The 12490-nt window shown below is 41.4% G+C and overlaps 1 protein-coding gene across 1 annotated transcript in view; it reads right to left on the reverse strand.

Moving 5' to 3' along the window:
- LOC118397653 (CUB and sushi domain-containing protein 3-like) overlaps positions 1-12490 on the reverse strand; it is a 660396-nt gene that overhangs the window by 435287 nt on the left and 212619 nt on the right. Inside the window, exon 4 of the mRNA XM_052470057.1 lies at positions 5590-5784. Coding sequence (XP_052326017.1) covers positions 5590-5784 — 195 coding nt within the window. The remainder of the gene's footprint in view (positions 1-5589; positions 5785-12490) is intronic.

Raw genomic sequence — 12490 nt, forward strand, 5'->3', positions numbered from 1 at the left:
TATTGTCTGTTTTAAGCACTGTGTTTGTGTAACTAGTTCTATAGTCTTTTTTTGGGGGGGTAAGATGCTCAAGTAATCATTTCTAGTTGAATTAACATTATGAGACAATTTGAGCAAACACTCAATTTTAAGTTGATGACATTTTTGTGTACGTTTTCTCATGTTGGAGCTAAGTTTGGGCCAACTAAACATATTAAGTTTAGGTAGCACTGACCGAAAAGTTGAGTAACCAAAAAAAAGGCTGTGGAACCAGTTACTTAATAATACAGTACTTGGTTGAAACTTTTTTTTACAGAGCACACACAGACACACACAGCAGTGTGTATTTCCCATTCAACTCCAAGCCAATCTAATTTGGAGTTTTGTCAGTGTACGTATTACTTTCCTCCCCTCAAACATTCATGCAAGGCAAATGCGCATCTTATAATGTCCAGGGAATGGGTAGTTGGCCTTCAACTCAGCAAAATAGTCTCTCATTTCTATTTGAGGGTTGAAGAATGCCTGCAAAAAATCAATTTGTACCGATGCCAGGGTCTTGGCAGGCAGCAGATCAGCCATTGAGATTCTCATCACATTAGCCCTCAGCGAGTGGCTCCCTGGCCCACTAATATACAAAGAGCACAAGCCCCAGTCAGAATGTACATTTCTAGATGATCTTCCGAATGCTTGCTTGTGGTTATGCATAAATTGCTTTACTCGAGATAATTCACCCGGCCGATTGTGATGGAACCTATGGCCTCCCGCCTTCTACTAAAGATGTGGAGGCCATTTTGAGTTTGTCTTCTATTTAAACAGGAAATGATTGGTGATTGAATTCCAGATGTAAAGAGTTATCACATGATCTGATCTGGGACAACAAATTGCATGCTGAGCATCTATTAAGAGCATGTAGGTTACGGTTCAGTTTTGTGTCACACAACTTCCTGAACACATACTGTATGTGATTTGTGATTGACACTTTACTTCTGTCATTTCACTGAGCTAAAGTCACTTAGTATTTATTCATTACCAGAAGTCACCCTGAAGGATTGTAGAGTGATTGAAATGCAGAAAGAATGGACTACAAAGTGAATAACCTATTCACAACCAATGTCATGAGGACAACATGAAAATGATTGTATTGTACAGTATACAGTATATTTAACATCCTGTTATGTTGCATCCTAAATGGCACCTTATTCCCTTTATAGTGCACTACTTTTGACCACAGCCTCACATTACTCTGTGCTTATTCATAACCACATGCTGAATGACCATAGGCCGACACAGATAATAGGTTCGTAATGCCGATGGATCTGAGTTTATTTTCCCAATTTCTGTTTCATTTCACCTTTTTATAAACAACCTTGTTCAATTACGGATCACTTAATGGTTTATTTTAATATGCACTTATTTGTAGGATGGTGTTGCATTGCCAGAGGGAGGGGTAACATTAATACTTATTGTGCAATTACTCCATTGACTGGGGCTAACTGGTAATTCTATCCAGTGTGCATCAGACAGAAAGGCAAGATGATGCACGTTGCTTTCATCTCAGACTCATTATGAAGGACATATCAGGCGGAGGCACACGGATGTCTATGAAGAGGCTCTCATTTGAAAACGGTCATGGATAATGCACATTATAATTGGCCCCAACACAGGAACAATAAATCTGGATGTGTTTAAAGCAAGTGCAGCAGATCACAGGCTTCTTCCTCTGTATGCTGATGGTGTATTTGTGTGTGTTCCTATATGCTGATAATGTCATGGTTTATGAATAACTTTCCACAGCTCTTATGGAAAATCTCCTGTCTGCTCACAACTGTGATTCTATTCTGTGTTTACTGCCATCTCAGTTGACTCACAGTGGCAGAGGAGACAGCCTTTTCTATAGATGCCGATCTGAAATACACTACAAAAGTATGTGGACACCCCTTCAAATGAGTGGATTCAGCTATTTCAGTCACACTTGTTGCTGGCAGATGTATAAAATCGAGCACACAGCCATGCAATCGCCATAGACAAACATTGGCAGTAGAATGGCCTTACTGAAGAGCTCAGTGACTTTCAACGTGGCACAGTCATAAGATGCCACCTTTCCAACAAGTCAGTACGCCAAATTTATGCCCTGCTTGAGCTGCCCCAGTCTGTAATTGCTGTTGTGAAGGGGAAACGTCTAGGAGAAACAACGGGTCAGCTGCAAATTGGTAGGTCACACAAGCTCACAAAACGGGACCGCGAGGGCTGAAGTGCGTAGCTCGTAAAAAACGTCTGTTTTATTCGTAGCCGTCTATTTACCACCACAGAACGAAGCCAGCACTAAGACAGCTCTCAACCAACTCTATAAGGCCATAAGCAAATAAGAAAATACTCACCCAGAAGCGACGCTCCTAGTAGCCGGGGACTTTAAGGCAGGCAAACTTAAATCAGTTTTACCACATTTTTTTACCAGCATGTCACATGTGCAACCAGAGATATAAAAAATCCTAGACCACCTTTACTCCACACACAGAGATGCATACAAAGCTCTCCCCCGCCCCCCATTTGTCAAATCTGACCATAATTCTATCCTCCTGATTCCTGCTTCCAAGCAAAAACTAAAGCAGGAAGTACCAGTGACTCGCTCAATACGGAAGTGGTCAGATGACGCGGATGCAACACTACAGGACTGTTTTGCTAGCACAGACTGGAATATGTTCCCGGGATTCATCCAATGGAATTGAGGACTACACCACCTCAGTCATCAGCTTCATCAATAAGTGCATCACCGCCTGGTATGGCAACTGCACGGCATCTGACCGTAAGGCGCTACAGAGGGTAGTGCGAACAGCCAAGGAAATCACTGGGGCCAAGCTTCCTGCCATCCAGGACCTATATAATAGTCGGTGTCAGAGGAAAGCCCATAAAATTGTCAGAGACTCCAGATAGTTTTCTCTGCTACCAAGTCTAGGACCAAAAGACTCCTCAGCAACTTCTACCCCCAAGCCATAAGACTGCTGAACAATTAATATAATCACCACCGGACATTTTACATTGACAACCCCCTCCCTTTTGTACACTTATGCTACTGGCTGTTTATTATCTTTGCATAGTCACTTCACCCCTACCTACATGTACAAATGACCTTAACTAACCTGTACCCCCACACACTGACTCGGTACCGGTGCCCCCTGTATATAGCCTTGTTATTGTTATTGTTATTCTTATTGTGTTACTTTTTATTATGACTTTTTATTTTAGTTTATTGGATAAATATGTTCTTCTTGAACTGCACTGTTGGTTAATGACTTGTAAGTAAGCATTTCATGGTCAAGTCTACACTTCTAGTATTCGGTGCATGTGACAAATAAAGTTGGATTTGATTTGTAAAGCTCACCGCCATTGGACTCTGAAGCAGTGTAAACGTGTTCTCTGGAGTGATGAATCACACTTCACCATCTGACAGTCTGATGGGTGAATCTGGGTTTGGCGGATGTCAGAAGAATGCTGCATAGCGCCAACTGTAAAGTTTGGTGGAGGAGGAATAATGGTCTGGGGCTGTTTTTCATGCTTTGTGCTAAGCCCCTTAGTTCCAGTGAAGGGAAATCTTAACGCTACAGCATACAATGACATTGTAGATGATTCCGTGCTTCCAACATTGTGGCAACAGATTGGGGAAGGCCCTTTCCTGCTTCAGCATGACAATGCCCCTGTGCAAGCGAAGTTCATACAGAAATAGTTTGTCGAGTGGCCTCCCGAGTGTCATAGCGGTCTAAGGCACTGCATCGCAGTTCGATCCCAGACTCGGAGACCCATGAGGCGGTGCACTATTTGCCCAGTGTGGTCCGGGTTAGGGGAGGGTTTGGCCCAGTGTGGTCCGGGTTAGGGGAGGGTTTGGTCCAGTGTGGTCCGGGTTAGGGGAGGGTTTGGCCCAGTGTGGTCCGGGTTAGGGGAGGGTTTGGCCCAGTGTGGTCCGGGTTAGGGGAGGGTTTGGCCCAGTGTGGTCCGGGTTAGGGGAGGGTTTGGCCCAGTGTGGTCCGGGTTAGGGGAGGGTTTGGCCCAGTGTGGTCCGGGTTAGGGGAGGGTTTGGCCCAGTGTGGTCCGGGTTAGGGGAGGGTTTGGCCCAGTGTGGTCCGGGTTAGGGGAGGGTTTGGCCCAGTGTGGTCCGGGTTAGGGGAGGGTTTGGCCCAGTGTGGTCCGGGTTAGGGGAGGGTTTGGCCCAGTGTGGTCCGGGTTAGGGGAGGGTTTGGCCCAGTGTGGTCCGGGGTAGGCGAGGGTTTGGCCCAGTGTGGTCCGGGTTAGGGGAGGGTTTGGCCCAGTGTGGTCCGGGTTAGGGGAGGGTTTGGCCCAGTGTGGTCCGGGTTAGGGGAGGGTTTGGCCCAGTGTGGTCCGGGGTAGGCGAGGGTTTGGCCCAGTGTGGTCCGGGTTAGGGGAGGGTTTGGCCCAGTGTGGTCCGGGTTAGGGGAGGGTTTGGCCGGCCGGGATGCAAGCTGACTTTGGTCGCCAGCTGGACGGTGTTTCCTCCAACACATTGGTGCAGCTGGCTTCTGGGTTAAGTGAGCAGTGTGTCAAGAAGCAGTGCGGCTTGGCAGGATCGTGTTTTGGAGGATGCATGGCTCCTGACCTTTGCCTCTCCTGAGTCGGTAGGGGAGTTGCAGCGATGGGACAAGACAAACTACCAATTGGATATCACGAAAAAGGGGTAAAAGTACTACAAAAAAATATTATAATCATAATAGTTTGTCAAGATCGGTGTGGAAGAACTTGACTGGCCTGCACATAGCTCTGAGCTCAACCCCATTGAACACCTTTGGGATGAACTGCAAGCCAGGCTTAATTGCCCAACATCAGTGCCTGACCTCACTATGCCCTTGTGGCTGAATGCAAGCAAGTCTCTGCAGCAATGTTCCAACATCTAGTGGAAAGCCTTCTCAGTTGAACATAGTCTGTTATAGCAGCAAAGAGGGGACCAACTCCCTATTAATTCCCATGATTTTGGAATGAGATGTCTGAAGAGCAGGTGTTCACATACTCTTGGTGGTCATGTAGTGTATGAGTTCTCACATACTGGAAAATGTTACCAATAAACTGTTTGAACATTTTTCAAGACTAATAAAACTATCCACTGTGACTATCCAGATGATAGGATGGTGTACATAGTTAGAAAGCTCTCTTACGGTGTGCAAAAACATGGCCACGCACATGCATGTACTCCTTGTCTCTCTCTCTCACTCTCTTTTCCTCTCACACCCACACATTTTCTCCTCATCCAAAGGTTACACAAAAACACAAAAGGGACACAGACATGCACACAGAAACTTTCACAGATGAACACCCACAGATGCAAAGGAAACACAACCACATATGGACAAATGTATTACACATCTGCCATACACACAGCCTACCATCTCTACAGACACACTCCCATATCGTTAGCATGCAGCTGTCACTGACGTTATGACACACACACACACACACACACACACACACACACACACACACACACACACACACACACACACACACACACACACACACACACACACACACACACACACACACACACACACACACACACACACACACACACACACACACACACACACAGGCCAGGGCATGGACTCTCACCTCTGCAGATGGGCACAGGGAAGTCCCACACGGCACCCTTCTCCGCATTGGTGACACAGGTGAGCTGGGGGTGCCCATCCAGGACGTACCCAGTTACACAGCTGTAGTGGATCTTGTCCCCCACGTTAAAGCGTGTCCCGACAAGGATGCCTTTGGGAGGTACCCCGGGGTTTCCACAGGCACTGATCTGCAGTTCTGATGGGGACAAGAGGGGAGGGAGACAGTCGTTATGCATTAAGTACCCGGTTGTGTAAGAAATTAAACATGGTTGGTTTTCTCTGCTTCTCTCCCCCTCCCTTCGTTCTCTCCATTTATTTATCTTTCTCTCTCCCCTTCTTTCTCTCCTTCCCTCTCTCCTTACCTCGTTCTCTCCCCCTCTTTCTCTCTCCATCCCTCCTTCTTTCTCATGTTTCTCAACTCAACTGAGTATCAAGCCAGGCGGAAAATGGCAGTGGCTCCCTCACTGCCATTACATGCAGTTCAGTGCTGCATTCACATGGAACTTGACTGCACATCTGAAGGTAGGGACACAGTGGAAACAGCCAAGGGCATTCACATTGTGCTGGGTGGGTTGGGTTCAGCTTTAGCTTCATGCTGGGAGAGCAAGACAAGATAACCATATACTGGCTGAGAAAGAAGATACTGTAGAAAAATGAGAAATGTGTGCAGTATTTGAGTGAAAAAAAGACTCAAAAAGATAGAGAAGGTACTGAGACAGGAAGAAGAGATATATATGATTCAGAGAGTTAGAGATAGAGAGAGACAGAGACAGTGTCACGACTTCCGCCGAGGTTGGCTCTCCTGCCCGTTCAGGCTGTGCTCGGCGGTCGTCGTCACCGTCCTATTAGCCCCTACCGATCCCTTTTTCGGTTATCTGTTGGTTTTGTCTGATTGTTTTCACCTGTGTGTTAGTTAATTAGTATCTGTATATAATGTAGGTTGTCCCGCCCTTGTTTTGTGCGGGATTGTTTGTTTTTGTCATTTCGTTTCGGCTGTTGGTGTTTTTGTGTTTTATTTCTCCGGTTTGTCTGTTATTTCCTGTTTTGGATATTTTTCACCCTGTTTGTATTTTGGGTTGTCCGTGTTTGTTGTTCACCGGAGAATAAACCTCTATTCATTATTTGCTCTCTGCGCCTGATTCCACCCACCTTGACTAGTCGTGACAGACAGAGACAGAGACAGAGAACGAAAAAGAGTGAGTGAGAGAGAGAGGGAAAGATCTAGAGTGAGAGAGAGAGAAAGAGAGAGTGAGATATATGTATATAGAAGAGAGAGACAGGGAAAGAGTGAGTCCGATATATATATATATATATATATATATATATATATATATATATATATATATATATATATATATATATATATATATAGAGAGAGAGAGAGAGAGAGAGAGAGAGAGAGAGAGAGAGAGAGAGAGAGAGAGAGAGAGAGAGAGAGAGAGAGAGAGAGAGAGAGAGAGAGCGAGATAGAGAGCGAGAGAGAGAGGATTGTGAGAGTCGACCAATAGAGATACAGCTAGCCATCGCTGGTTGCTCCCATTATATTCCAGTGTGTCAGCCAGCCAACTAATGCTCAGGCGAACAGTTCTCAGTGGATTTGCTGGGGGATGATTCTTATTACCAATAAAACACATTGTGAACACTGGGAATAAGAAAGAAGGGAATTGTAAAAGTGTGTCTGATCATGGAGGATATTATCTTCAAATCAGTCAGAACAAACAGGAATCCTCTTTTCTGTGACTTTAGAGCAAGGCTTTGGAGTAAAGAAGAAAGTGTCTGTTCCTTCTCTTCTCTTTAATACACACATACACACACACACATACTGTGCACACATACATTTAGCCGAGGGAAACACACAGTGACAGACATTGATGTCTGCAGGTATCGGAGTGCCAACTTTATTAATTTAATAGTGCTAATTATACCGTGGTCCTGATGTTGTAAAATAGCTTGAATGAAAACAGACTCATTAGGCTAACAGCCAGCGTGTGTGTCTTCCTTTTTAACAACGGGAGATCATCATTTGTCTCATATACCTAAAGGGTGTGAGTGTGTATGTGCGTGCGTCTGAGTGTGTCGGTTAGTGTATGTGTTGGTTTAGTGGTGGATGGGCTCAAGAGCTCATGGGCATGAGGTAATAACTGCTGCACAATTTGCAACACCTCCAATTGTGACCTCTTCCGTTTTATTAGAATGACTACCATTGTTGACTAGGGATATTTATATAATGATTATGAATGACTGCTAGGGTTTGTCTGCTAGGGTTATTTATACCATGGTTCTGAATGACAACGATTTTTACTAGGATTATTGATATAATGGATCTAAATGACTACCATTTTTAGCCAGGTTATTGATATCATGGTTCTGAATGACTACCATTGTCAACTGGGGTTATTGATATCATGATTCTGAGTGACTACCATTGTGTACTAGGGTTATTGATATCATTCTTCTGAATGACTACCATTATCTACTAGGGATATTTATATCATGGTTGTAAAATACTACCATTGTCTACTAGGGTTATTGATATCATGGTTCTGAATGACTACCATTTTAGCCAGGTTATTGATATCATGGTTCTGAATGACTACCATTGTCAACTGGGGTTATTGATATCATGATTCTGAGTGACTACCATTGTGTACTAGGGTTATTGATATCATTCTTCTGAATGACGACCATTATCTACTAGGGATATTTATATCATGGTTGTAAAATACTACCATTGTCTGTTAGGGTTATTGATATTATGGTTATGAATGACTACCATTGTCTACTTGGGTTATTGATTTCATGGTTCTGAATTACAACCATTGTCTACTAGGGTTATTGATATCATTCATCTGAATGACTACCATTGTCTACTTGGGTTATTGATTTCATGGTTCTGAATGACTACCATTGTCTACTAGGGTTATTGATATCATTCATCTGAATGACTACCATTGTCTACTGGGGTTATTGATATCATTCATCTGAATGACTACCATTGTCTACTAGGGTTATTGATATCATTCATCTGAATGACTACCATTGTCTACTAGGGTTATTGATATCATTCATCTGAATGACTCCCATTGCCTACTAGGGTTATTGATATCATGGTTCTGAATGCTGAATGACTACTATTGTCTACTAGGGTATTGATATCATGGTCCTGAATGCTGAATGACTACTATTGTCTACTAGTTATTTATACCATGGTTGTAAAATACTACCATTGTCTACTAGGGTATTTGATATCATGTTTCAAAATGACTAACATTGTCTACTAGGGCGATTGATATCATGATTCTGAAATGTTACTGTTGTCTACGAGGGTGTTTGATATCATGGTTCTGAATGACTCCCATTGCCTACTAGGGTTATTGATATCATGGTTCTGAATGCTGAATGACTACTATTGTCTACTAGGGTATTTATATCACGGTCCTGAATGCTGAATGACTACTATTGTCTACTAGTTATTTATACCATTGTTGTAAAATACTACCATTGTCTACTAGGGTATTTGATATCATGTTTCAAAATGACTAACATTGTCTACTAGGGAGATTGATATCATGGTCCTGAATGACTACCATTGTCTACTCGGGTTATTAATATCATGGTTCTGAAATATGACTATTGTCTACGAGGGTGTTTGATATCATGGTTCTGAATGACTACCATTGTCTACTAGGGTTATTGAATTTATGGTTCTAAATAATTACCATTGTCTGCTAGGGTTATTGATATTATGGTTCTGAATACTACCCTTTTATCTAGGGTTATTAATATCATGGATCTGAATGACTACCATTGTCTACTGGTGATTGATATCATGGTTCTGAATTACTACCATTGTCTACGAGGGTTATTGATATTATGGTTCTGAATGACTACCATTGTCTACTAGGGTTATTAGTATCATGGTTCGGAAATATTTATATTGTCTACTAGGGTTATTTATATCATGTTTCTGATTGACTACCATTGTCTACGAAGGTGATTGATATCATGGTTCTGATTGACTACCATTGTCTACGAGGGTTATTGATATCATGGTTCTGAATGACTACCATTGTCTACTAGGTTTATAAGTATCATGGTTCGGAAATATTTATATTGTTTACTAGGGTTATTGATATTATGGTTCTGAATGACTACCATTGTCTACTAGGGTTATTGATATCATGGTTCTGAATGACTCCCATTGCCTACTAGGGTTATTGATTTCATGGTTCTGAATGACTACCATTGTTTACTAGGGTTATTGATATTATGGTTCTGAATGACTACCATTGTTTACTAGGGTTATTGATATCATGGTTCTGAATGACTACCATTGTTTACTAGGGTTATTGATATCATGGTTCTGAATGACTACCATTGTCTACTAGGGTTATTGATATCATTCATCTGAATGACTACCATTGTCTACTGGGGTTATTGATATCATTCATCTGAATGACTACCATTGTCTACTAGGGTTATTGATATCATTCATCTGAATGACTACCATTGTCTACTAGGGTTATTGATATCATGGTTCTGAATGACTACCATTGTTTACTAGGGTTATTGATATCATGGTTCTGAATGACTACCATTGTCTACTAGGGTTATTGATATCATGGTCCTGAATGCTGAATGACTACTATTGTCTACTAGTTATGTGATACCATGGTTGTAAATACTACCATTGTCTACTAGGGTTATTTGATATCATGTTTCAAAATGACTAACATTGTCTACTTGGGCGATTGATATCATGATTCTGAAATGTTACTGTTGTCTACGAGGGTGTTTGATATCATGGTTCTGAATGACTCCCATTGCCTACTAGGGTTATTGATTTCATGGTTCTGAATGCTGAATGACTACTATTGTCTACTAGGGTATTTATATCATGGTCCTGAATGCTGAATGACTACTATTGTCTACTAGTTATTTATACCATTGTTGTAAAATACTACCATTGTCTACTAGGGTATTTGATATCATGTTTCAAAATGACTAACATTGTCTACTAGGGCGATTGATATCATGATTCTGAATGAGTACCATTGTCTACTAGGGTTATTGATGTCATGGTTCTGAATGACTACCATTGTCTACTAGGGTTATTGACATCATGGTTCTGAATTACTAACATTGTCTACTAGGGTTATTGACATCATGGTTCTGAATGACTACCATTGTCTACTAGGGTTATTGACATCATGGTTCTGAATTACTAACATTGTCTACTAGGGTTATTGACATCATGGTTCTGAATGACTACCATTGTCTACTAGGGTTATTGACATCATGGTTCTGAATTACTATCATTGCCTACTAGGGTTATTGACAGTATGGTTCTGAATTACTAACATTGCCTACTACGGTTATTGACATCATGGTTCTGAATTACTAACATTGTCTACTGGGGTTATTGGCATCATGGTTCTGAATTACTACCATTGTCTACTAGGGTTATTGACATCATGGTTCTGAATTACTACCATTGCCTACTAGGGTTATTGACAGTATGGTTCTGAATTACTAACATTGCCTACTAGGGTTATTGACATCATGGTTCTGAATTACTAACATTGCCTACTAGGGTTATTGACATTATGGTTCTGAATTACTAACATTGCCTACTAGGGTTATTGACATCATGGTTCTGAATGACTACCATTGCCTACTAGGGTTATTGATATCATGGTTCTGAATGACTACCATTGTTTACTAGGGTTATTGATATCATGGTTCTGAATGACTACCATTGTTTACTAGGGTTATTGATATTATGGTTCTGAATGACTACCATTGTTTACTAGGGTTATTGATATCATGGTTCTGAATGACTACCATTGTTTACTAGGGTTATTGATATCATGGTTCTGAATGACTACCATTGTCTACTAGGGTTATTGATATCATTCATCTGAATGACTACCATTGTCTACTGGGGTTATTGATATCATTCATCTGAATGACTACCATTGTCTACTAGGGTTATTGATATCATTCATCTGAATGACTACCATTGTCTACTAGGGTTATTGATATCATGGTTCTGAATGACTACCATTGTCTACTAGGGTTATTGATATCATGGTTCTGAATGACTACTATTGTCTACTAGGGTTATTGATATCATGGTTCTGAATGACTACCATTGTCTACTAGGGTTATTGATATCATGGTTCTGAATGACTACCATTGTCTACTAGGGTTATTGATATCATGGTTCTGAATGACTACCATTGTCTACTAGGGTTATTGATATCATGGTTCTGAATGACTGTTGTCACCATTGTGACTACTAGGGTTATTGATTTCATGGTTCTGAATGAATACCATTGTCTACTAGGGTTTTATATGATAATGCTGAATGACTACTATTGTTACTGATTTATACCATTGTTGTAAAATACTACCATTGTCTACTAGGGTTATTGATATCATGTTTCAAAATGACTACCATTGTCTACTAGGGTTATTGATATCATGGTTCTGAATGACTACCATTGTCTACTAGGGTTATTGATATCATGGTTCTGAATGACTCTGAACATTGTCTACTAGGGTTATTGACATCATGGTTCTGAATTACTACCATTGTCTACTAGGGTTATTGACATCATGGTTCTGAATTACTACCATTGTCTACTAGGGGTTATTGATATCATGGTTCTGAATGACTACCATTGTCTACTAGGGTTATTGATATCATGGTTCTGAATGACTACCATTGTCTACTAGGGTTATTGACATCATGGTTCTGAATGACTACCATTGTCTACTAGGGTTATTGACATCATGGTTCTGAATGACTACCATTGTCTACTAGGGTTATTGATATCATGGTTCTGAATGACTACCATTGTCTACTAGGGTTATTGATATCATGGTTCTGAATGACT

Source organism: Oncorhynchus keta, chromosome 19, assembly GCF_023373465.1.
Source record: "Oncorhynchus keta strain PuntledgeMale-10-30-2019 chromosome 19, Oket_V2, whole genome shotgun sequence".
Classification (NCBI taxonomy): Eukaryota; Metazoa; Chordata; class Actinopteri; order Salmoniformes; family Salmonidae; genus Oncorhynchus; species Oncorhynchus keta.